Raw genomic sequence first — 27,614 nt, forward strand, 5'->3', positions numbered from 1 at the left:
TGACATTGCTGGATTTTTGTATGTTGAACCACCCTTGCATGCCTGGGATGAAGCCTACTTGGTCATGGTGGATGATATCTTTAATGTGTTCTTGTATTCAGTTTGTGAGTATTTTATTGAGCATTTTTGTACCAAATAGCGAGATTGGTCTGAAGTTCTTTTTTGTAGGGTCTTTGTATGGTTTAAGTGTCAAAGTGACTGTGGCCTCATAGTGTGAGTTCCTTCTGTTTCTATTTTGTGAAACAGTTTGAAGAATATTGGTGTTAACTCTTCTTTGAAGGTCTGGTAGAATTTTGTGCTGAAATCGTCTGGCATTTTTTTTGGAGGGGAGACTTTTGATGACAGCTTCCATTTCCTTAGGGGGTGTAGGTCTATTTAATTTATTTACCTGATCTTTATTCAGCCTTGGTAAATGGAATCTATCAAAAAAATTTTCATTTCATTTACATTTTTAAATTTTCTTGCATATAAGGTTTTGAGGTAGGACTTACTTAATGATTCCTTGGATTTCCTCAGTATCTGTTGTTATGTTTCTCTTTTCATTTCTGATTTTATTGATTTGGGAAGTGTCTCTCTGCCTTTTATTTAGTTTGGCTAAGGGTTTTCTCTCTTTTGATTTTCTCAAAGAACCAGCTCTTGTTTCCCTTGATTCTTTGAATTGTTTTGTTTCTGATGTATTGATTTCAACCTCGAGTTTTATTATTTCTAGCTGTCTACTCCTCTTGGTTGTGTCTGTTCTTTTTTTCTAGTGCTTACTGGTGTGACATTAAGTTGCTTGTATGAGAGGGCTTGAATTTCTTTGTGAAGGCACTTAGTTCTATAGACTTTCCTCTTAGCACTGCTTTCATTGTGTCCCATAAGTTAGGGTAAGTTGTACCTTCATTTTCATTAAGTTCTAGAAAGTCTTTTATTTCTCTGTTTTCTTCCTGACACAGTTGTCAGTAAAGAGTTGTTCAGTTCCCGTGTGTGTGTAGGCTTTTTGTTATTTCTGTTATTTTGAGGTCTGGTTTTAGACCATGGTGGTCTGATATGAATCAAGGGATTATTTCAATCTTCTTGTATCTGTTGATGCTTGCCTTTTTGCCTGAGTATACGGTTAGTTTGGGAGCAGTTTCCATGAGGTGCTGAGAAGAAGGTATACTATTTTGTGTTTGGGTGACAGGTTTTGTAGACAAGTATTAGGTCCATTTGATTTAAGACCTCTATAATTTTCAGTATTTCTCTTTTCTGTCTCAATGATCTATCCCTTGGCACGAGTGGGGTGTTGAATTATCCCACTATTAAGGTATTAGGATCAACATGTGATTTAAGCTTTAATAATGTTTCATTGACAAATGAAGGAGCCCTTATGTTTGGTTCATAGATGTTCAGATTTGTGATGTCCTCCTGGTGGATTTTTCCTTTCATGCAAGTGAAGTGTCCCTCTGCGTCTCTTTAGATTAATTTTGGTTGAAAGTCTGTATTTTTCGATATTAGGATGGCTACTCCAGGTTGCTTCTTTTGTCCGTATGCTTGAAAAACCTTTTTCCAGTCCTTTACTCTGAGGTAGTGTCTATCTTTGTTGCAGAGATATGTTTTTTGAATGCAGCAGAATGCTGGATCCTGTTTCTGCAACCAATCTTAGTCTGTGTATTTTTATTGAAGAGTTGAGACCATTGATGTTAATAGATATTAGTGACAATGAGTGTTCCATTTATTGTGGAGTTGGTGATGATTGTGTGTTTGAATGTATGTTTTCTTTTGCTTTTTTGGTGTGTTGGTTTCTTTATCCTGTGTTTTCTTGGGTGTAGTTGATCTACTTGGGTTGAAGTTTTCCTTCTAGTATCTTCTGTAGGGCTGGATTGCTGTGTATACATTGTTTAAATTTAGTTATATCATGGAATATTATGTTTTTTTCCATCTATGTTGATTGAAAATTTTGCTGGGTATAGTAGTCTGTGTTGGCATCTGTAATCTCTATGCTTCTTCATGTTATCTGTCCAGGCCCTTATGGTTTCCATAGTCTCTGTTGAGAAGTCTGGTGTGATTCTAATAGGTTTGCCTTTATATGTTAATTTGCCTTTTTTCCTTGTTACTTTTAATATTTTTCTTTGTTCTGAATATTTAGTGTTTTGACTATTATGTTGACATGAGGAGTTTCTTTTCTATTCCAGTCTCTTTGGTGTTCTGTAGGCCTCTTGTATGTTTACGGACATCTCCTTCTTAAGGTTGGGGAAATTTTCTTCTACGATTTTCTTGAAAATATTTTCTGGGCCTTAGAATCTTCTTTTTCATCTATTTCTATTACACTTAGATTTCATCTTTTCATGGTGTCCTTGATTTCTTATATATTTTTTATTTGTAACTTTTCTGATTTTATTTTTTCTTTGAGAGATGTATCAGTTTCTGCAACTGTATATTCGGTGCCTGAGATTCTCTCTCCCATCTCTTCTATTCAGTTGGTGATGCTTACCTTTGTGGATCCTGATCTCCTCTCTAAGTTCTTCAAATCCAGAGTTTTCTGTATTTGTGTTTTCTTAATTGATTCTAATTCTGTGTTCATATCTTGTACTATTTCCTTCCTCTGTTTAAATGTGGATTCCTGTCTGTCAATGATGGTCTCTATTTTTTGTTCATTTCCCCTTTATGTACCTCTATATGTGCCTCCATTTTTTGTTCATTTCTTCTTTATGTGCCTCCAATAATTATAGATTTAAGATCATTTTAATGTGTTTCAGTTGCAACTGAATATCTGTTGATTTTGTTGAAGCGATGATGTCCTGTTTTTTTGCTTGTCATCTGGTTGTCTGTAGCCTTGACTGATTATTCATGGAGCCTGTACTGCAAGACTGGATCCATCTGACTCTGGAGTCTTGAGTAGTTTGACCTGGATTCACTATCTCTGCTGGCTCACTCTTTGTGAACCAAGGTAGCTTGGGCACAAGCAAAAAGTTCTTTGAGTTACTCCACTGTCCCACAGGATTATTTAAGAAGGTGGAGTATAGGATTTGGGCCCAGGTCTGGCTCAGCTTCAACTGGGTTCATTGGCTGTGCTGGCTTCGTTTTCAACCCAGTTGATTTAGGCTGCTGGGGAGCAGGCAGAAAGTTCTGCAAGACTAGATCTGTTCCAGTGCCCCACAGGCCACATTGGGAGAAGGACAATGGAACCTAGGTCAGGTGCCTTGCTCAGCTAATCTGGTTTCTCTGTCCTTGCTGGGTCTCTGTATCAGGTCTATGTGAACCAGGCTTCTGGGGCACTGGTAGATCTCTTTCCTTATTGCTCCTCATGACCTCCTTCACCCCTTCTCACTTCTCCCCACACATGTAACTTTATGTTCCTCCTTTATTTTTTGTTCTGTTTTGTTTTTTGTTTTTGTTTTTGTCTTTCTGTACAGCCCTGAATGGTTTTGAACTCACTATCAAATGAGGTTGGCATGGACTCAGAGATTTCCTTGACTCTGCTCCCTAAGTACTAGCACTGAGATGTATACCAGTATTCCAAGCATAACTTAAATTTTCTAAAATTTTTGTCTTCTTATTCTTTGGCATTTTATTGCTGATATAATTTCTTCCACTCAGAACTCCTCCAAAAGCCTTCCATAACCACTTAATTTTTATATTCCATTTTTCTATATGAACATGTGTTTTGCCTGTTTGTATGTATATGCACTGTGATGGCAGTGCCTGCATCAATTAAAAAAATTTCTTCATTACCTAGAACTGCAGTTATAGGTGCCTGTTAGCTACCATATGGGTGCTGGGAACTCAGGTACTCTGCAAGAATAACAAACACTTTTTATTGCTGAGCCTTCTCTTTAGCCTACAATTAAAATTGTTAATGAAGTAATTTACATATGGAACATTATAAAATTATGACAGGAACATGGATTTCAGAGTCAAAACAAGTTTATTTTGAATTTGATATCTTTTCTTTCCTTTAAAAATAAAAGCAAGTGTATATATATATATATACACTATACATATATATATACTATATATATACATTATATATATATATATATATATATATATAATGGAAGATGTTGAAACTACATTATAATCTTAAAAAAAATGTAACCTTCTTTTATCTCATTCCATTCATCCTCAATACCAAAATAACAACAAAAACATCATGGTGCTATTACAAGAATGAAATGAAATGAAATAATGTATGTTAATAGTCTGATTCCTGGTTCAAAGAAAATGTTCAATGAATGTTAGTCCCATTCCATTCTGCATGTCACTAACTCTTCTTTAATGTCGAAAAAAGAATATTCCTGTATTAGAGAAGTTATCCCCATTTTTAAATATTATTATACACCAAAAAATGTTTGACCTTATGTCAAAGGAAGCAGAATGAATAATTACCAGGTAGCTCTCTCAGATCACTATCACTGTTTTTTGAGACTTTGGCCACTTCAGACAAGGTAAGCTTTTATTATTATCCACTATTATGTGATTCAAGTCTTTATTCTACTGTTAGACTAAGTGAAGATGTGTCTTAGGTTATGAACTGCCCTTTATGCAGCACTTCTTTCTCCTGCTTTCTTCTACCCTTTTATTTCACTTGCCAAAATATGCTATTATTCTATTCATCTAGTTTTCATATAGCAGATGCAATTTTATTATATTATAATTTATTATTATATTTTCACAATTATATCAAAAAATGTTCCTCAAATGAACAAATCCATCATCATTCCAAGAATCCTATTCTGTGTCCACTTCTTTACTACTTGTATTGGTGCATCAGTCTATGGAAGAACTGCAGGTACTGCCTTCATTGTACTCACCAAAATGGAAGCATCCTCACCCCATACTTACATTTAAGTTTCTTTTTTTTTCCATTTTTTTCCAAAGGTCACAGACACTTTTATTCTATAAGCACTGGTGAGCCTTATGTTTGAACTCATTTTAAGTTGGTGGTGAAAGGGTTTTATTGAACTCGTAACAAACTCAATCTTGTGAAGTAAGATTAAGTTATATCACAAAGCTGATGATAGTGTTAAAATATGCAGTTCTAGAATGTAGTGAAAGATGTGGATCCCTAGGGAAACTATATCCAAAGCTGCAATTTTGTTTACCCCCTTCCTCATAGTTATTTTTAAAATTGTATATAGAATGTAAAGCCCAATCCTTCCTACTTAGAAATACTTTGCTCTTCTCTGGTGTGAGAGGGTAGCAGTAGCCGACCCAGGATCCTCAAAGCATATACTAGCTTAAGGTATCCTCCAAGGTATCAACCTCCATACTTGTAGAAGGGGTTTTCTGGGCTACCTGGCATTTTCTTGATGAAGAACAAACTTAGAAAATGACTCCCATTTTTTCTTCATCCAATGCATGGTAGGGTATTGGCAGGGCAATTGATCTTACCACATGTTTAGAAAATGTAAATACATAGGAAGGTGTTTATTTGTGTTGTAATTAAACAACATCAGGATGCATCATTCATGGTGGCTCTACACATCACCAGGTAGGAAACAGAATTTAGAAACTCAGTCAGTCCAACAAGTGAGTATCTTCTATGGGTCAGGTATTATACAAGGGAGTAAAAGTAAGGTTTGCTGCCATAGATCCCTGTGTAGAAAAATTCAGAACAATTTATAATGTTTAAAGAAATTGGGAATAGGAAATAGGACATCTCTTGGCACACACTGCAATGTCTTGGAGCTTTTTAATAAAGTTGCCCATTGTTGAAATCGTTAACAATAATATAATCCTTCAATCACTTTAACATTAAAAAGTCACATATTTGTAATTTTTATGAGACACATTTACTCCTTGTAAAAATGCCCCCCAGCTATTGGAGGATGGGTATGTTATAGAACAAGTGTTGGCAAAGTGGGCAAATCTTTGGCATAGTGTGAGAAATAAAGGAGAGCCAAGTTTAAAAAGAATAAAGAATCCAACAATACAGGCTTGTTCAGTGAATGCTTGAATACTTGAACAAATACTTAGAAAGGGATTAGCTGGTGCAGATAAAATCGGTACATATATGGCATTGAATAGAAAAAGTAGCTCAAAAAGGCTTAGATATATGACTGAATAACTGATTTATATTAAGGTTTAAAGAAAATGTACAATGGTTGATGAAATTGTTAAGGTTTGTGGTTTGTATATACTCTAAAAACTTTTAAGATGTCATAGACTAGTGGCTGACAAATTATGACCCCACACACTAAATCTGGCCACCACCTGTTTTTCTGTGATCCACTAGCTAAAAATGGTTTTTACATTTTAAGTGGTTGAAAAAAATAAAAATAAAAGTAAGAATAATATCCAATTACAGAGAAAATATTGTGACATTCAAATTTAATTGTCTGCAAAAAGTTCCACATGAAAACTTAGGTTTACTTACTTATGAAGTATTTCAAGTGGCTTTCGGGCTACAATAACACCTCCTATATCAGAGGACTGGAGAGAAGAGGCATGGGAGGAAAAGAGGGAGGGAGGATGGGACTGGGAAGGGATGAGGGTGAGGGCTACACCTGGGATACAAAGTGAATAAAGTGTAATAATAAGTAGAGAGATAGAGAGATAGAAATAGATAGATTATATAGATAGATGAATAAATAAACAAGTAAATAAATAAGTGAATGGATGAATGAATGAATGAATGAATAAATGAGTATATGACCGAGAAAGCAACATTTTTTGTTATCTGGTCATGTGTAGAAAAAGTTTGCTGACTCCTGCCACAAACGATAATGCTTATGAAGTTTCACAAAATTGGACCTAAGACTCCATTCACCCTTTGCAACTAACTCACTTGATGTCTGTGAACATCGGTTTTCTTGTGTGAAATGCAGAACGATTGATGGTACAAATGAGGTAAGTACTAAAAATATCAACACTGTTAATTATCTTCTAAACAGTAAACAAATGAAAATTCATTATCACAATTGATATTCTATGAATCAGAAACAAAAGGCTTGCAAGTACGGACAAAGAAATAGCCGTAAATGGCAGTTCTGATGTTTTTGCAAAGATGTATCTGACAAAGGAAATCTTGCCTGAAATTTCAAGAACTGTTCAATATTGCAGTCAATTCATCTTCAGAACTGAATATCAGTAAGCTGCTGACATACTGCTTTAAGAATTACTCCATACAAAAATGACAATCCTTATTCTAGTCTGACTGGATAGTGTACAAAAATGGTGTCAATCAGCTTTTATTTGGCATGTTGGCAGTGTTAGGTGAAAGTCTTATCACTCTTACAAGGCTAAGCTGAAGCCACATATGATAGAGCTAAGAAAAATGAAGAATTCTGAAGTTAGATAAAATGGAACAAATGGGAAGTGTTGGTATATGCCCTTCTTTTCTTTTATTTTTCTTTTCTTTTCTCTCCTTTTATTGAAATTATATTCTTTTCTCACATAATATAACCTGATAATGTTTTCCATCCCTATACTATCCCCACTCCGCACCATCCCTCCTATTTGGAACCACTCCTTTCTGTCCCTCATTACAAAAGAACAGGCACCCAACTTATCTTCAAAAAATGAATATCAATGTTCTTTTCATATTTAGGCCACCATGAATGTGGTAAGGAATAAAGACAATGTCAATGGTTAAAGGATTATACACTTATAAAGGACTTTCACTGTCAGTGATCTATGGGGCATGAAACAACAGATAATGACAGCTTAAGCAGTGCCAACCATTTCATTCTTTCATCAAATTTTAATCTTTAGTGCTTTCTTATTTATCAACTGGATGTGAGAGCTTCAGCTATTTTCTCTACAGTGTAGGTGACAATATAAAATGAAGGAGAGAAAGCACAGAAGCTAGTTGAAGCAATTCAAAGGGATTTTCTACCATTCTTTTATTTGGCATGTGGAGAAGAAAAATTAAATATTAAACATTTTTTAGCAAGAGTTGTTATAGAGATGAGAAGCAAATGTACTATTACAGAAAACTGTAAAAAATGCAGAAAGTTGCTTCATTGAATGGTATGAGAGCTTTCTGCCAATGAGTCATACTGCATGAAAAAGTAAAAATGAGGTTAAGAAAAAGACTGTCTTGTTTTGTGTGATTTTAAAATTATGACAAATTATAGTTGAACAAGAAAGAAAGAAAGAAAGAAAGAAAGAAAGAAAGAAAGAAAGAAAGAAAGAAAGAAAAAAAGAAAGAAAGAAAGAAAGCCCACACCATGGGGCTGTGCTGGCCCATGACTATAATCCCAACACTCAGGGAGAAAGAGGCAAGCATATCTCTGTGGGAGAGAAAAAGGGAGAAAGTGAAAAAAGAAAAAGAGTCAAAAGAGAAAGACTAGTGCATCTATCAAAGCAAAGCATTATAGTTGTAAGAATTCCTTGTAAACAGTAAGAATATGTTTGCAGCAAACATCCTGGACATTTACTTAGCAGTTGTTACAAAAAAAAAAAAAGGTAAGATATAAGCCAGTTGTGGTGGTGCACACCTTTGGTCCCAGCACTTGGGAAGGCAGAGATAGGCAGATCTCTGTGAGTTCAAGGCTAGCCTTGGTCTACAAAGCAAGTCCAGGACAACCAAGGCTACACAGAGAAATCCTGTCTCAAAAAAAATATAGAATGTGTGTGTGGGGGGTATGTTCGTATGTGTAAATTTATTAAAATTGTTAGAAGAACATATAGGCAGTACACTAAAGTCATAGGTATAAGATAGGACTATCTGAATTGAATTCCATTGTCCCAGGAATTAAGGCCAGCAACTGAGAAGTGGAATCTCATAAAGCTAAAAATCTTCTGTATGGCAAAGAAGAAAAGTTCAGTGTAGAAGAAATCCACAGAATTGGAGAGAAACTTTGCTAGCAGTACATCTGACAGAGAATAAATAACAAAAACAACAACAACATACACAAAGAACTCAAAAGGACGCCAGGAAACAAATGATCAAACTTAAAGCCATGAGCTGGGGTTCTAGACAGAGATTTCTCAATAGAAGAAGTACTTAGTCTCTTAATATCTTAAAGTTATGCTTCTTAGGTTAACAACACTCTCCACATGTACCCCTAGACTAATAAATTGCCTATAATAGTCACAAGAACTCTCTTTTCACCTTTTTTGGCTCAAGGTATTCCAAATGACTCTCAAAATACTATAAGCCATTCCTGTTGCCCTTGAATAGCACTTAGAGATTGAAGGTAAGCCCCTACTGCTGAAAATGCAGCACACACAGGACAAGGAAGTTGAATTATTCAATACATATCTAATATAAAATCTTCCTTCCTGTAGTATGGATTCTGTAGTACCAGAAAGTACTATGCAAGCTGCCAAAGGAGGGAAAAGCTACTGAACTCGTACAACTATAAACCATAACAATGACCAGTATGACAAGATATCTATACAGGTTAACAGTGGCCCTAACATATTGGTGGTAACCAACAGCTAAGTAGACTTAAGGCCTAGTTATACAGAAAGGAAATAATGCCTGGTACTAAAACTTCAGCCAGTTGCTTGGGTCTAGGGAGGCCATAAATCTTAGAAGAAAATCTACTATGATAACTGTGTTAAACCAACAAAAATCTTTAACTATATTCTAAATCTTATTCTTATACCCATGGATAGTGGTTATAGAAAGAACTTCTTTGTACAGCAAATTGAGACTATTACAGAAGTCAGCAAGTGGACTCAATGAAAAGATCAATGGACTGTAGTAAGTTCAATCCCAATAGGTATACCAGTAGCAAAGCTCCTACATCGATGGTTCAAGGAACAATTGGAAAGATTATAAGAACCAGAACCAGTAAGTTTGCTGTGAGACTGCCTGTCTTTAAAATGACTCTATAAACAATACCTGAACAATGGCAATATTAATAAACATTGTGGTGATTTTAATAAAATATGCACCATTAGGATCATATATTTGAATGTTTACAGTCTCCAGGTGTGACACTATTTGGGAAGGATTAGAAAGTATACCCTTGTTAGAGGAAGGTTCCCTGAGGGTGAGCCTGAAGGTTTCAAAAAAAAATCACAGCAGACTCAGTATTTCTCTCTCTCTCCACCTCTGCTTACAGATTGGGATATATCTCTCAGCTTCTGCTCCAGTGACATGTGTACCACTGGCTGTGCTGTCATGCTCTCTGTCATGATGGTAATGAACTAAACCTCTGAAACTGTAAGAAAGCCCCTAATTAAATATTTTATTTTTTAAGAGTTGTCTTGATCGTGATGGCAATTCACAACAATAGAACAGTGACCAAGGCAGACATATTAATATGGAAAGAGGAAAATCTCCTGGCATCCAGTCACTAGACAAAGAACTGCAAGCAAGTAATGTGTTCCTTGAGAAGGAGAATCAACCTCTCCTGTGATGAGCCCCTGGATTGTTTATCTAACACAAAGTTGTCATTCCTGAAGGCATGTAAATATAAACAACAAATATGAATTCAGTAAGTTGCGTTTATATATTTATGCACATATTTAATAAACATGTATATGTGACCACAATAAAGAAAAAAGAGTCTTTCAATTTGAGAGTGGTGGCATGGGAACAGTTGCAGGGAGGGGCATGGGGGACCTAGATAAAAGAAAAAAAAAGGAGGGAGAGATTTAATTATATTTTAATTAAAAATGTAAGAACTTTTTTCTTTTTTATTAATTACACTTTATTCAGTTTGTATCCCCCCATAAGCCCCTCCCTCTTCCCCTCCCCATCCCACCCCCCCTTCCCCTTCTTCACGCATGCCTCTCACCAAGTCCACTGATAGGGGAGGTCCTCCTCTCCTTCCTTCTGATCTTAGTCTATCAGAGCTCATCAGGAGTGGCTGAAGAAGAACTTTTAATTTAAAAAGTTACATAAATAGTCATTTAAAATTTGAAAAGTAATTAAAAGTCCATGGATCATTTGAATGAACTATGAGATATCTATGTTGTGAAATATAATGTAGCTATAAAAAACAATAAGCTGAATTTTGGCAGATTGACTAGTAAAATGTCTATGAAATTTTTGAATGGAAAAAGAACCAGTAAAGTTATATATGTATGATCTTTATTGAAAATAACCACTGATAAGCATTCATACGTGTTCTTACGTGCACACTATATTTTGTTACATGGTGTGTGTAGTTTATAGACAATAGGAATATCAATATAAAGATTAGGCTAAAATGCTATTGTTATTGTTTATCTCTACAGCTTTATTTCAGTGTGCTTTAAAATAAGGTTTTGCTAGTTTATTATTATTATTATTTTTTAGTGAAACTGATTTTTTCTTTGTATTTCTCTGACTACTAATGAAGCTGAATGGTTTTTCATTTACATATTGTCAATTTGCAAATCTATGTATTGAATGTTGTAGTTTTATCCCATTTCCATTCTGCAGTTTATTTTCTCTCTGAATTTGCTAATATTCTTATTTGTTGAGGATATTAATGATTGGTCATATGTGTTACAGATTTTTTTCATGTACTCTCAGAGTTTAATTTTCATTGTAATTGAAACGGACAATCTTTTTTTACATTTTAAAAACATTACAGTAGTGTCAATAATTTATAAGAAATAGGAGAAATCACTGATAATGAATATAGTATGTTTATGCCTTCCTAATCTTACAAAATATAGAATAGCAAACTATCTTGTGTATGTTGTTCATATTAGTGTGAACAAAAATAAAGCTATGGAAGTGAAAACCCCAAACCATTAACTTTATTAGTTCAGTAGGAAAAGATAAGGATCACAGGAAACTAACATTTTCTTCAAACTTCCTAGTATGATTTAACATGTTACAAAATCAATAAAAGTAAGTATATATGACCATGAAAAGTATAAGTGGAAAAGTCTGAAAGAATAGCATGTGGGGCAAGCACATTTCTTTATCCTTAGAAGCACTCATTGGATTGGAGTTTTCCTTCTAGTATCTTTTGTAGGGATCTAGAAAAGATCATTCTGAGTTAGGTATCCCAGAAGAAGAAAGACACACATGGTATATACTCACTTAAATAGACCTATAAAATATGATAAACATAATGAAATCTGTACACCTAAAGAAAATAAACAAGAAAGAGGCAGGGATAAGATGATAGTCCTCACTTAGAAAGACAAATGGGATGGACATTGGACATAGGAAAAAACAAGTGTAACAGGACAGGAGCCTACCACAGAGGGCCTCTGAAAGACCCTACCTAGCAGTGTATCAAAGCAGATGCTGAGACTCATAACCAAACTTTCAGCAGAGTGCAGGGAATCATATGAAAGAAGAAGGAGTTAGTATGACGTGGAAAGGATAGGAGCTCCACAAGGACCAAATATATCAGGGGATAAGGGGTCTTTTCTGAGACTGTTTCTCCAACCAAGGACCCATGTATGGATATAACCTAGAACCCCTGCTCAGATGTAGCCCATGGTAGCTCAGTAACCAAGTGTGTTTTTCCTAGTAAGGGGAACAGGGACTATTTCTGACATGAACTCAATGGCAGGCTCTTTGACCTCCTTACCCCCCAAGGGAGAAGCAGTCCTGCTAGACCACAGAGGAGGACTTTGCAACCAGTCCTGAAGATACCTGATAAAACAGGGTCAGATTAAGGGGAGGAGGTCCTCCCCAGTCAGTGGACTTGGAAAGGGGCAGGGAGGAGATGAGGGAGGGAGGGTGGGATTGGGAGGAAATGAGGCAGCTGGATACAGCATTAATAAAATGTAACTAATAATAAAAATTAAAAAATAAATAAAAAACAAAAAAGAAGCACTCAAAGATAAAGAATCAATTAATGGGTCCTATAAATTATGTTTGGACCTGTAGCACAATCATTTAGACACATTTCCAAAGGTGAATTGCCACCCATCTCCCTCACATATGCACTAGCTGACATTGAAGACCTTAATCTTACAAACACTCCAAAGAGTAAAACAGAGAAGATTGAAGTAGATATTTGCAGAGTGCGATGAGAGTATGGTGATGCCTTGGTGTGGGGGGAAGTTAAAAAGAAAGGTAAGAAGTGGTGTCAATGTCTGCATTGCTTGGTGGTTGCTCCATAAATAACCAGTTATGTCTCTTCATTCTAGCCCAGTGTTGCATTTGTTCTGTGACACTACATAAAATGTAGTCTCCTGGGTGTGACTTAAGAATAGTACATGCCCTTGCATCAGAAATAAAATTGCAGTGTCCTCTGGATAAACAGCCTAAACCACAATGTGCAGTACACAATAAAAGAGACATGATATCATAATTTCAAAAAAAAAAGACACAGTAGCTTTACTTTGACATATCTTTTAACCCACATTATATTCAAATGCAAGTCCTAGGCAGATATTTATTTGGTTTCTGCTTAAAATATTTCCACTTTTAAAGAAATGTGTCCTTTAACAAACAGCTACTTACAGTGGCAATTGTCAGAACTTCTTCCTTGAATTGCTCCAAATTGTACCTGTTTATAACCTCTGTCTGTTCATTCTTTTTATTTATGACTTCCAATTAAAAATAGCCAGAGACAGTCTGTGCCTCCTTAAGCCTTGTTTCTCTACAAAATGCTATCCATCATTTCCAATTAAGTCTTAATTTCAAAATTACTCTGCATCTTACTTTTCTTAAGATGCATAGCAGTTAAGAGACTGCTATGATTCTTTAAAATAAACCTCGCTGAAACAGTTACTCCTCCTAACATTGCTTAGCATAGTACCGGGAGCAATGTAGACAATTGCCCTGTACTGGGGTATTTTATTGGCCTATGTTATCAATATAACACCAGATTAATAGTATCTGTTTATATTGGGTTTCTCAAGTTCCATTTTTGTAGACTTGATTTCTAACCTCAGCTGAAAACTTTTATTTGTATCTCTGTAAAATATGATTGGTTTGGTATAGGCCAATAAGTCTAGGCTCTTGCACAGTGTGATTCTTTTCAAAATGGACCTTCAGTTTTAAAGTTCCAACTAAACAGCCCAGAGAAAGTGATAACCGTACAGTGGAAGAAACAAGGAAACAAAAGCCAACATGAACTTCCCTTCATCTGTTCTTATTGCTTGCTCCATTTCAAGCCACATCCTGCCTCCCTTTCCTAACCTCTTGTTAATTCATCATTCCAGTTTCCTGTCAGCCCCAGTCTCATCTCTAGTTTTATCTTCTCAGATTTTCTTCATCACTGCTTCTCAAACCTAGGCCCAATTTATTGCCTCTCTCCTCTAACCTGTTCTGGTCTCAGGACCTTTTCTTTGAACTAAGCCTAAAGACTATTTCATGACTCAGCCCAATCACTTCTCTAACTGTACTCCCTCTTTTCTCTCATCATAGTAAGAAAAATACATAAATCTAGAAATGAGTAATTCTGCCAACTTTGGATTAATCAAGAAAAGTTATATCCATGCCTTTCATGTTCCCTCCTAATGAGTAAGCTGAACCATGAGTCAAGAATATAAAATCTGCTCCATGTTTCTTTTAAAAGAGCTCTATTTATGATTCAACTTCCCCCTTACTAAAATTTAGCACATCTAATATCTTAAGCTGAGACTACAATCTCTATGGGTCTATATAGATTTAAGTTTATATTAAAACAAAATACATTTTAATTTTAACTCTTAAATTCTTGTATTCTAAGAACTTGACCACATGCTTTACTAGCTAACATGGTTATTTAATGTAGATACAAAATATTTTTAGCCATACAAAAATCTCTTTGAAAGCTGCTAAAGGCAAATATGTTTACATTACTTTATTTGGGTTCTTATAGCTACCACCCTTCTTCACCACAATCCTTCCAACACCACAACAGGTAATAGAGATAGAAGGTTTGAGGGGAAAGCAAGCATTGGGTTATTTTTAGACTACTTGCTGCTGATTAGGGGCTTTGAGTTCCTTGGGCAAGTCCAATATTTGTCTCATCAGGATATATGCGGCAAATAATCTGCTGCTGTGGACAATCTGAAGTAGCCCCATCTCCCACACCTAAGATTAAAACAAAAGATACTTACATAACATAAATGTTTTTTTTTAGACACCAAAATCCTCACAACAGTGATACTCTGAAATGTTTGATTATTCCAAAATATTTTTTAAAGATTTTTTTTTTATTTGTGTGTCTGTGTGAGGGTATGCCTTATATATTCAGGTTTCCATTAAGACCAAAAAAGGACATCAGAGCACTATGGATCTAGAATTGCAGAACTTTGTGAGGTGCCTGGTGTGGGTGCTGGTAACCAAACTCAGTTCTAGTGTAAAAACAGTACTACCTGTTCTTAGCTACTGAGTCATTTCTCTGACACTTCTCATTTTTATATCAATATTCTAAGTTCACATTATTTTCTATTGATTCATTTCCTTCCATTAAATTGCATTTTCTTTGTTAAGAAGTCTTGAATGTTCTCATTTATGCTTCATTGGATTATATTTTACTATTTTATTTAATAATATATCATGGAATAATACACATACACACATAATGTTATGCTTGTTGAGTAATCAATTCAACTACTGATTTAGTGCTTCATAATATGTCATCCCTAAGGTTAGTTGCTTAAAATTTTTCTTTTTTCTCTCTCTCATGTTTTCTACAGCTCAGACATTAGGGAATGTATTCATAAGGTTTATCATATTGCATTTAGATATTAGTTATTGTATTTGCTTCAATGGGAATTTAAAAATCTATTTGCAAAGTGGTATATTAACATGGCTGCCAACTTTGTGGCTATTCTTGGCCATAGATCTTACCACAAACCTCAGTATCCTCGAGGTTTAGAAAATGGATTTTCTCATATTGTGCAATCTGGAGGTTTAAACTTTTTTGTGTCCTTATTTTACAAGTCATACTTGACAATGACCTCAATATTCTACTGGCCACACATGGCTAGATATTAAATAATGTGGGAGGAGTTTACAAATGGTGAATATGAATGTGTAATTTGCTAGAGGTTACCCTGAAGGCTTGTTATTATATCATTTAAAGCAAAAAAAAAAATAGTTTGTTTGTCTTGGTCCATTATTAGTAAATATCTGCTTTCTCCTTAGTAGTATCTTTTTATTAAAGAATCTATTTATTATTATTTTTTATTAATTACAGTTTATTCAGTTTGTATCCCCCCATAAGCCCCTCCCTCCTCCCCTCCAGATTCCAACTTCCCTCCCCCTTCTTCACGCATGCCCCTCCCCAAGTCCACTGATAGGGGAGGTCCTCCTCTCCTTTCTTCTGATCTTAGTCTATCAGATCTCATCAGGAGTGGCTGCATTGTCTTCTTCTGTGGTCTGGTAAGGCTGCTCCCCCCTCACGGGGAGGTGATCAAAGAGCAGGCCAATCAGTTCATGTCAGAGACAGTCCCTGTTCCCATTACTATGGAACCCACTTGGACACTGAACTGCCATGGGCTACATCTGTGCAGGGGTTCTAGGTTATCTCTATGCATGGTACTTGGTTGGAGTATGAGTCTCTGGGAAGACGCCTGTGTTCAAATTTTCTGGTTCTGTTGCTCTCCTTGTGGAGTTCCTGTCCTTTCCAGATCTTAATATTTCCCACTTCTTACATAAGATTCCATGCACACTGCCCAACAGTTGGCCATAAGTCTCAGCATCTGCTCTGATACTCTGCAGGGCAGAGACTTTCACAGGCCCTCTGGGGCAGGTTCCCAGCCTGTTTCCTGTTTTCTTTTTCTGATGTCTATCCTCTTTGCCTTTCTGGATGGAGATTGAACATTTTAGTCAGGGTCCTCTCTCTTGATTAGTTTCTTTAGATGTACAGATTTTAGTAGGTTTATCCTATATTACATGTCTATATGAGTGAGTATATATGGTGTGTGTCTTTCTGCTTCTGGGACAGCTCACTCAGGATGATCCTTTCCAGTTCCCACCATTTGCCTGCAAATTTCATGATTTCCTTGTTTTTCATTGCTGAGTAATACTCCATTGAGTAGATGTATCACAGTTTCTGCATCCATTCTTCAGTTGAGGGGCATCTGGGCTGTTTCCAGATTCTGGCTATTACAAATAAAGCTGCTACAAACATGGTTGAGCAAATGTCCTTATTGTGTACTTGAGCCTCTTTTGGATATATGCCTAGGAGTTGTATGGCTGGATCTTGAGGAAGCGCTATTCCTAGTTGTCTGAGAAAGTGCCAGATTGATTTCCAGAGTGGTTGTACAAGTTTACATTCCTACCAGCAGTGGAGGAGGGTTCCCCTTTCTCCACAACCTCTCCAGCATGTGTTGTCACTTGAGTTTTTCATCTTGGCCATTCTGATGGGTGTAAGGTGAAATCTCAGGGTCGTTTTGATTTGCATTTCCCTAAGATGGCGGTGCCAGGAGAACACTGCATCTGAGGAGCAGGACAACATTTTCTGTACAGCGACCAAGAGACTGAACTCTGGGCCCTAAAACAACAGTGATCGTGTTTCCCAGATGAGAGTAGTATCTCTTAAGAACCATTTTTATACTTTTCTGTGAGAATGTTCCCCAGAATCAATATCAAATTTACTATTCTATACTTTCTGAAATCCATCTTTTTTCCTGTTGTAAAATTTTGAAATTTGCTCATTTTTATAATATGTCACAATATTTTTATTTCAAAAAGTTTTCACTATAAACTGAGGTTCAAATTTTTCTAATTATGTTCAGCTGATTCTTTTACAATTAGAATATTACTTCAATAATACAAAATAGAATATGGGAATTATGATCTGAATTTTAATCCATGGGATCATTATTACTTTAACATAAGTTCAGCTCCCCCAAAATATGTATATCTTCTTCATAGTTCATTTTTACACAAAGCATGCATGTACTCACACACAAAAAGGAAATTGAGTTATTTTGACAGAATTTTAAAATTTTTAAGAAACTTGATATATTTAATGGCATCAGCCATAAAAATATTATTTCTGTGATGAAAATCTATATGAATATATGCTTGTGTGTATTAAGTATGTATAAATAAAGAAGTATAGTAATTTATTTTTTAGCACTCTTGGATCACATTTTCTTGTTTTATAATTTTTATTTTTATATTAATCACATATTATTTACTTTGTATCCCAGCCTTAGCCCCCTCCCTCATTCCCTCCCAATCCCATCCTCCCTCCCTCATCTCCTCTCTGCCCCTTTCCAAGTCCACTGATAAGGGAGGTCCAAATATATCAGGGCACAGGGGTCTTTCATGAGACTGTTTCTGCAACCAAGGACCCATGTATGGATATAACCTAGAACCCCTGCTCAGATGTAGCCCATGGTAGCTCAGTATCCAAGTGGGTTTCCTAGCAAGGAGAACAAGGACTATTTCTGACATGAACTCAGGGGCTGGCTCTTTGACCTCCCCTTCCTGAGAGGCAGGAGCAGCCTTGCTAGGCCACAGAGGAGGACTTTGCAGCCAGTCCTAAAGATACCTGATAAGCTAGGGTCAGATGGAAGGATCACATTTTCTTAAAGTGTATTTGCTGAGGACAATTTACTGATTTCTATATATATATGTCCATAAATACATTCTAATTTTGAACTCTAAACCTTATCTTCTTAAAATTGATTTGTGTGGTGTGTGTATGCTATCATTACTGCTTCTCCCACACAGTATGATGATCTATAATTAGGAAAATCTTGCCCAAATAGTTCCTTATATTAGTGTATATCTTTTCTACCCTAAGTGATATTATGGAAAGTATTTAGATACTCACATATTCCAAATCACCTATGTTGTCAATTTGTTGTGCATTCCAAAATAAATCCAAATTATTAGGTCTAAAACTTTCAGCTCCCTTACAGCATGAAAATAACAATATCAGTACAGTATTACTGGATCATCTTGGTGCCTTAGTCGACAATCACTAAAGCTCACAATTCAGTGATCTTTCACAGAAACATGTTGTGGTGCATATCTGTATCAGGCAACAGCAAATGGATGTTCTGAAGTTGCTGGGCTAGAAATTCAAAGATGAAAAAAGAATAGTAGAAAAAGAAGCTTGATGACCAATTTCAGAAATCTTACTATTGGTTTCGATGGCATTAGTTTAAGACTCTTATAAAACAAGTGACTTGTTTTTAAAGAGTAACATTCCAGTTTTCTTTTTTTAATATGTAGAAAAAAATTTATTTTTAAGAGTTGTTGGACCATATTTTTTATTTATTACAATTTATTCACTTTGTATCCCAGCTGTAGCCCCTTTTCTCATCTCCTCCCAGTCATATCCTCCTTCCCTCTTCTCCCACATGCCCCTCCCCTTGCCCACTGATAGAGGAGGTCCTCCTCCCTTTCATTCCAGTTTTCAATAGCAGTGAGACCATGCTCATCTAGGATCAGGTTTCCCGGAGCCCCATTTTAGAAACAAGCATAGCTCAAATCAGGCTGAGCTTAAGAGCATTCCCTGACAAGCAATACAAGCTTTGCAAACTATGGTCAGAAGGCACATTTCATTACCTTTAGCCTGACAAGTAGTGTGTGGATTGTTACTTTATCCCCAGAGGAGGAACACATAGGAAATGTTAATAGTAATAATAATAATAATAATAATAAAAAGATCATTCGGAACTGTTATTGCAAAGACATCTCCACAAGCAAAATCTCATCACATCTTTAAGCACAGCAGTTCCCAAAGTTCTTCCCCCTTACTAAGGAGTTCTTGAGAATTTCATATGTATAAATATATATGCTGTCTCATGTTTATTCTAAGATAATGGACCAGTAATGTTTTGAATTTCAAGTACATGGATCTTCTTTCCAAGAGAAGTATTATATGGCCTTGCTTCATTCTTCCTACTCTGGATGCTGTGTTTCACATAATAAACTTGTGCTATAGAAGCTTTGAAGACATCAATTCATTTTTAGAAGTGAGTTGTTAGAGGAAGCTTATAAATGACAGACCGTTTGTTTACAGTGGTCATTCTTAATCCTCAGTAGCTTTCCATGACTCCACTTACCTACAATGAACTATGGTTCTAAAGTATTGACTGGAAAATTCCAGAAATAACTGATTTATAAGTTTCCAATTACTTTCATGGAAGTATGTTATTACAGTGTTTTGTTTTATCGTTAGTGATTGTTATTTCTTGTTCTGCTTAATTTGTCAATTAAATATTATTATAGGTATCAAGTCTAGGAAAAGAATAATAGGTGAGTATAGGGTTCAGTAATTGTTTTGAGCTTTGACACCTACCAGGGTTTTGGAACATATCCTCTGAAGATAAATGAGGAATTATTGTACTTACAATTTTGATAAAACATCTTATAACATCCAACAATTTAAAATAATATATATCTATTAACATATATTCACATATTAAATGCATAATGAAATGAAAGAAAAAGAAATAAATTGAAATGAAAGAAAAAGAAAAACAATTGAAAATTGTTTTATTGTTTTGTTTTAGATCATCTATCTTATCTCTGCTTCTATAGAGATCTAGAATCTTTGGAAGCATTATTTTTCATGAAACTTACCTGTGCTTTTAATATTATTCCTTCAAGACTATACACATTAACCAAGACTATGAAATAAAAAAAAGATCATGTAGTTCATTTTACAAAGACAGAATTACTGACTTGGAATTTAATTTTCCATTAAAAGGCACAATGAATGGTGAAAGAGGAGATACTATCAAAGTCCAAAGATGTACACTGGGCCTTTGGGGAATCAAACCCATTATTGACATAATTTTTACAGTGTTCTTACCAACTGAGTTAACTAGCTGTTACCTTGTCATTTAGGGTGGCACATCTGCTAAGGAGTTTCTCACAAACAGAGCCTCTCCTCCTTCAAGTCCTCACTGAATAGTTCATTTTCAGCCAAATAACTCTTTGGAAGAAATGTTAGGGCTCTTAAAACATTTTTATTTATTCTTTAAAATTTCATACATGAATGCAATATATTTTTATTATGTGAACTTTGTTCTTCAACTCTTCCAAGATCTATCTCACTGTGTCTCCCTTTCAATTTCATGTATTCTTTTCTTTTTAGCTCACTGAGCCCAGTTAGTGTTGCCTGTGTGTGATGAGTGTAGGACCTCCACTAGAGCCTGGTCAACATACCAGGAGCCATTCCCAGAAAAAAAAAAAAAAAAAAAAAAAAAAAAAGAAGAAGAAGAAAGAAACCAAAACCGGCTCACCCTCTTTTAGCACTCAACTGCTAATAATTCCTTGCCTAGAGGTAGTGCTTTGTGAACCCACACCCCACCCACAGTGGAATTTTGTCTAATGAGCCAGTGCAGGTCTTCTAATGGGGGATTTATAGGACACTGAAGGGTGTTTGTGACTTTCCTGGCCATATCTTCATCATCAAATTAGTGAAATTTTTCTTTTAGGTATTCCTCATGGTGTTTTTTGTCTAGGCAGACAGTTCTGTTTGGAGGGCTTGAGGACTAAAAGGGGAAAGGGGGAACTGGATAGTCCAGGGGCATAACTAGTGTCATCTGATTTCACTTACCCTTGGGCTATTTTGTATCTGGTTCCTCTTCACACAGTCTCAAAATATGCACCAGCCCTTCCACAGTCATTGACAAGTGGTCTCTGGAGTCAGACGGCCTGAGCTGGAAGCTGGGATCATCTAATTACTTAATACCTGTAAGGCTTTAAGCAAGCCAGTTCTTCAATCTCTTCCTCAACTTACCTAATTAGAAAATGATGACTATATGTGAATGAATTAGAAAAATGTTGGGAAAATTAAGGATATAATATGTGCAAACCCATTAATGTGGTACATAAAGTAAACATTCAATAGAATTTAGCTGTAAAATAAATCAGTAACCAAAAATTTAAGAAGGCCAAAGATTGTAAGAAAACATAATGGATCAGAGGAAGCAATTGTAAATAAAAATATGCAACCTAGAATGTGAGCAAAGAGATCATTTCTGGGTAAAACACAGTCTGAAAAATTCTTCAACTCTGGACTAAGTAGGATTACTTTTATGGAGGTTGAGGTCAAAAGGGAGGGAAGGAGGAAGGGAAGGAGGGCAAGAGAGGGTGGAGAAACATGTGGGAAGGGGATAGGAAAACTGCTGATTGTGGGTTGAGGGGAGTAAAGTCCTGAAGTTGGAAAACAGGTGCTCTGTTTCAACAATGGTGGTATGAGCTGAGCCTCTCCTGCTTGGCTGCTATCTGTTTACTTGCTAGTGCACTGGACAGGCTGGTTTTTTTTTTCCAGATCAGCTTCCCAGATCCCGATAATGTCATCTTAAAAGGCAAAGTGTCCACTTTTATCCTTGCCTTCTTTTTCCTTGAAAATTAGAACTTTAAAAACAAGTATAGCTTTCTCTGTGGGGTTCTGGTTAAACATCGAGGTTCTCTTTACCCCAAACACAGGAGTTCTTCTCTTTAACTAGTTCCAGAAAGTCAAAAAGTGCCTGTAACTTCCCCATGTGCAACTAGAAAACACAAATATTTAGTGTGGATTCTCTTGCTTGGTCCTGATTTCCTTTCTATAAGCTGAAACAGCCACGGGACATTTCTCTACACCCCATACTCAGCAGACAACATTGTAGGCAAAAGTCTCAATTTACTAACATTGTCCTCCATTTAACAAAGGAAGATTATCTTTGGGTAATCTTTAGAGTTCTTTTAATTGTAATTTTTTTTTTATTTCTCTGGCTGGAATTTTTTAAAACAACACACACACACACACACACACACACACACATATATACAAATTTGTAATTTAATGTGAACTTGCCAAATCTTCCTTTTTTAAAAAAAGTTATGAAATGTTAATTTCTAACTTCCACTTAGAAAGTCCCAGAAGAATTTCACTGGTCATTCTGGAAATCTAAAATTATTTAAAATGAATAGTTTTGTATGGCAGAGTTGTCAAGATATTAATTCTTTGAAAATGTAATTTCTGCAATGGGATATATAACATTTGGGTTAAGAATAAGAATTGATTCAGAATAACCAAGATAAATTTTTTTGAGGAAGTGGCTGTAGGTTTATTCTGTAGGTGTTAACAATCTTTCAGGCGCGAGACCGGGTTTCTCAAACTGTAGCTAGCCATTACAGAGTTCACCGAGGCTCCAAGATAAAGGATAGGAAAGACGGAAAGAAGTCAAATTCCAGCGTTGAAAATACACACACACACACACACACACACACACACACACACACATACACACACACACACACAAATCCACTAACATATAAGTTATACAAAAGTTAGAAAGCTAAGACAAAAAAAATGATAAACTTAAAGCCAGTGGGGGGGAATTATTTCATATCAATCTTCTTTAGGATAGGTAACAAAATTTGTTCATTAAAAAAAGGAACAGGAAACAAATTCTTAATAGCATTCCGACCTGGAGTTCGGGTAAACGGAGCAGAGTTAAGATAGCTCTGGGGAATGTACGCAGCTTCAGGACTAAAGTGTTCTTTGTAGCTCCCAAGAGCTGAAAATGTGTTTATTTTCATGCATTGGCTCCCCTTTTCTGTAAATACTTCAAGAGGCAACTTATTCAAAGCTAAATCATTGTTTACTCTCCAGAAACCAAGTGTCAGTCTTCTTGCACTTTGTGGGAAAACAGAGGTGCACAGCTCCGGAGCTCTTAAAACTTTTGCAATGAATCAGAGAATGAATGAAACCGGGCTGGAAATAAGCTGAAACTTTCTGGGCTTACTGCGAGCTCAAAGCCTGCAAATTTAGGAACCCAGGGCAGCCAGAACTGTTGAGACTGGGTCCCTCTTAAACCAAACACCTGTGAACAGGTGTGGCTCCAAAAGAGCTGCCTAGGCTAGATAGAGGAAGTGCAGATGCCTCCAGGAGGGTCTAATGAACTTTGGTTTTGTCGCATGGTCTTGGGCTACCTATGGCTTAGATGATGGAGTCAGGGCAGCCCTGGGATCTGTTTCTCCGTTTGCCCTAGGGGCTTATCCCTCATCCAGTGGTCAAATCTTTTCCTTCTCTTTCCTGGTATTTTTTTTCCCCCTTCAACCAATGGGGGCAATTAAATTACGGAGAGCGAGAAAGAGAACCCAGACCACTAGGAAAGTTCCAGTGCTTCTTTAGGGTGGGGGAAGATGACGGTGAGGGGTTGTTTGGCCTGCAGCAGAGCTTTGGGGCCCAGACTGGGAGCAGCTCAGAGCAGGACCGGTTTTCCGGGGCTGGCAGCTGCCTAGCAAAAGTTTCCTGTGGAACAGTGGCTGGCGGGGCCGGGGGCGGGGGCTGCAGGCGAGGCCCGGGACCCGGGGGCGGGGTGCAAGCACTAGAGGCTGGCCCCAGTACCGTTAGAGAGTCTCCTGCTGCCCCGGGGCCCCCTGGCTCGCCTCCCCTCTGTGCGGCTGCCCACCTGGCGACTTGACGCTCTACCAATCCCCTTCAAGTTCCTCCAGGCCCCTCCGCCCTTGCACCGCCCCACTCCTCACCCTCAAAGGCTCACCCTGCTCAGGCCGCCCTGCGCTCTTGCGGCGGAGCACGATTCTGGCTCTTTCGTCTCTTGGACGGACTGACGCTAGAGCTCTTCTCTCGCCCTTAGCCAAACTTACTTTCCCGCCTACAAAAAACTTCAGCTTCACTCTCCTTCGCCCCTCCGCTTTTTTCCACTCCTCTTCCCCCTCCTCTCCCACGCCAAAAACCCACCTCCCCATTCCTCTCTCCCATTCTCTCTTCCCTCCACGGGACCCCCCCCCCCCCTTAACTCTTCTTCCTTCTTCACCTCAGACCCAGTCCCTGCGCGCCGGCAGGACTTGGTCTCTTGTTCCAGATCTCGAAGTCATGGCAGGACCTGGGAATTGGAGGGACAAGGAGGTGACAGATTTGGGCAACTTACCGGTAAGTAAAGGACTCCAGGCCATTGATCGCCTGTGTGCTTCTTTCTGTGGCTTTGAAAGCCTCGAGAAGAGAATCCACACCCTTCAGCAGCCTAGGCCAGGACTTTGACCTGTAGTGGCTCAGGATGGGCCAGGGAAGCTCCTGTGCAGCATCAGCGTTCCTGAGTTTCTTGAGGAAGTGATGGCCACCAAAAGCTAAAGGACAGGGTGAGGTTGGGGAGGAAGAAGTGGGTCCTTAAAGGGTGGGGCCTTTTCTAAATAGAGTCCACTTTGTCTACCAGCCCATGGGTACCCGTAATAGCAATTTTCCTGGAGAGGACAAGCAATTGACCACCCTTTTTCCTTTTGCCAACAGAGATCTCTCTACCTATGAAGGGTGTGACCTTCTTAAGAAAAAGTAATGAGCACAAGAAAACTGAAGCATAGGCGTCACCCAGCTCTCACTTTGTAGTAGCAGTTTTTAAAACTTTATTATCACCAGGAGAATGTTTTCGATTTAGTATTGCTGGGGTGAAAAGGACTAGACGCTGCTTGAAAAAGAACTGAATTCTGTATGTGCCTATTATTTTTAAAAACAATGTATTATGTCCCTTAGATAACGAAATATAAATCTTTGTTCGTGGTTATCACACACAGGGTCTCCAGTTGAAATTGATTGGTGAGCTATTAAAGCCAGCATCATAAACAGCAGACTTAGTACTGTAGCAACACTGTCTATTTCAATGGTATCTGGTTTCTGGCTGATACTGGATCCCACCCAATTCCATTTTTCAAGTTCCCTTTTTAGATTGGCATTTCACTTGCACCCTCTCTTGAATGCAAAGGGCCTCTGGACTCTCCAAAGGAGAAATAAGCAGACACTGTGCTGGAATGATCGCCAAGCATGTGTAGTTCAGGGCAGTGGCCTCCTTGCCTTGAGAAAAGCTAAATATTAACCTTGAGGTTATAGGACTATTCAAAGTCATCTTGCCTTAATTAATTTTGTGTATGTTTGGCATTTAAAGTTATGTGTTGTTAATGATGGCAGATGCCTCCCTAAAAATGGGGCATTTCCAAAGCCTCCCTTTATAATTTTACATTAGAACGGTGTGAGGTCAGGGGAAATGATGTATGTGGGAAATATTTTAGCAAACTGTTATCATTAAAAGAACATACTTCAATACAAAACTGTGAATAGCAACTATTAGAATTACTGTTATTATTGCAACTTCATAAAAAAAGACCAAAGAATTAAAAAATAATAATAATTCCTTTCTTTTTACCCCAGATACATATGAAATCACTTCTTTTCCAGGATGTATACTTGAGATTTCTGGACTATGGAGGCCTCAGTTGGTGGATTCCCTTACACCAAAGCAGAATTTTCCTATTCAGACTAAGAATGATTTGGTCTTAAATAAGAGTATAAAGCCAATGAGTGGGCTGTTCCCCTCCTCAGCATTCTGGGGGTGAGGAGGGGGCAAGGGAGTGAAGCACAGGTGGGCAAACTGAAATAAACTGCTTTCTAAAAATGACCAAATTGAGGGATGAAAAAAAAAAACTTATAAAATGATAGCACAGGGAATTCCAATTCCTAAGGAAGATCAACAACAACAAAAACATGAAGGTGCTATTATCACAAACCCTGGGGATAAATTCCCTGGATTAAGTGACCTGGTCCTTGCTGTGGCATACACAGATCTGAAGAGAGACCAAGAGATAAGCAAAAAGGCTAAGATCTTTATATTTCAGTAGAACATTATCAGTGATCTCGAGATTGGGTGAGGGGAGCAGTGGGTAGAGGAGAAAAAGATGAGATTGGTTTGTATTGTTGGGGAATATGGAAAAGACACAAAAACATAGGGTGTCAAGAATATTTTCTCTCATTTTAAATCATCATGAAAGGTTCAATTTAGGAAAATTCTTATATTTCAGAATTTTAGAGTAGAGTCATTTTCTATACTATCTGAGCAAATCATGGGTAATTCTCCCCTTTCCCAAATCCAAATTCCACGAAAATAAATATAGCTAAAGAGCAACACTATTTTCTTTATTTCAAATGCTTAGAGATTTAAAGTCGTGTTTTCTTAAGTCACTGAGGTATAGGAGGATTTTTGTTTTGTTTTGTTTTGTTTACATTTAACTTATATCCTGATGACTCTGAAGTAAAGGAATAGAAGTGATAGTTAGATTAGTTTGCATTTTAGTGAAGAGAGAGATGTCCAAGCAAAGAAAACATCATAAAGCAGTCTCCCTTGTAATAGCTTTTCTCAATAGGACACATATGAAGGACAGAATATTGGCATATGTCCCTGCTCACTGTAACAATTTGGAAACAGCTAGATAATGAGGGGAGATACAAACCTTGAACTGACATATTGATCAAAAGTATCTTGGAGGCCTGGTTATGGACTGCCTGAGCAGTAGATTCCATACCTAGCATGCAAAGACCCTGGGTTCAATCCTATCCGACGTAGGCACATATCAACATATATACAAATTTTTCAGAGTATAGAAATACAATTAAATTTATATTTGAGATTTGTGCATTACATACTTTTTTGTGTTTTTTCTAATTAATGACCAGAAATCAGTAGCCCTTGAGAGTACAAACTTGTAGAAAAATTTATAAGAAAGGGGTGGAAATTTGAGTCAGAGGTAGAACGGTCATGAGTTTGAGGCTATTGTGGGTTGGTTATATAGTTAGTTTCAGAATAACCTGGGCTTCAAAGAAGACCCTCTTTCACAGCACAAAACAACAAAAAAAGTGATAAAAATTTGCATGGTATCTTTTAATTAGATAGTATATTAATTCTTAAACATTAAGCAGTTATGAAAATAGAGAAGATTACACAAAGTTCACAATTATAAGTTATAATGATGTAATTATAAACCTTTTGCATAGGGCACTATGCAAAGGGAGCCAATACAATTATCAATGACTAGGTCAACTGTATCATGTTTGTCTTTTGTTTTTAAGATAGGATCTCATGTAGGTCTGGCTGGCTTCCAATAACTGACACTG

General features: G+C 36.9%; 1 protein-coding gene across 1 annotated transcript in view; it reads left to right on the forward strand.

The window, feature by feature from the left end:
- Window positions 1-24,258: 24,258 nt before the first annotated feature.
- Window positions 24,259-27,614, forward strand: part of Nrk (Nik related kinase) — a 129,771-nt gene continuing 126,415 nt past the window's right edge. Inside the window, exon 1 of the mRNA XM_060374576.1 lies at window positions 24,259-24,611. Coding sequence (XP_060230559.1) covers window positions 24,555-24,611 — 57 coding nt within the window. The 5' untranslated portion in view covers window positions 24,259-24,554. The remainder of the gene's footprint in view (window positions 24,612-27,614) is intronic.

The sequence above is a fragment of the Meriones unguiculatus genome, chromosome X, assembly GCF_030254825.1.
Source record: "Meriones unguiculatus strain TT.TT164.6M chromosome X, Bangor_MerUng_6.1, whole genome shotgun sequence".
In the NCBI taxonomy this organism is placed as follows: domain Eukaryota; kingdom Metazoa; phylum Chordata; class Mammalia; order Rodentia; family Muridae; genus Meriones; species Meriones unguiculatus.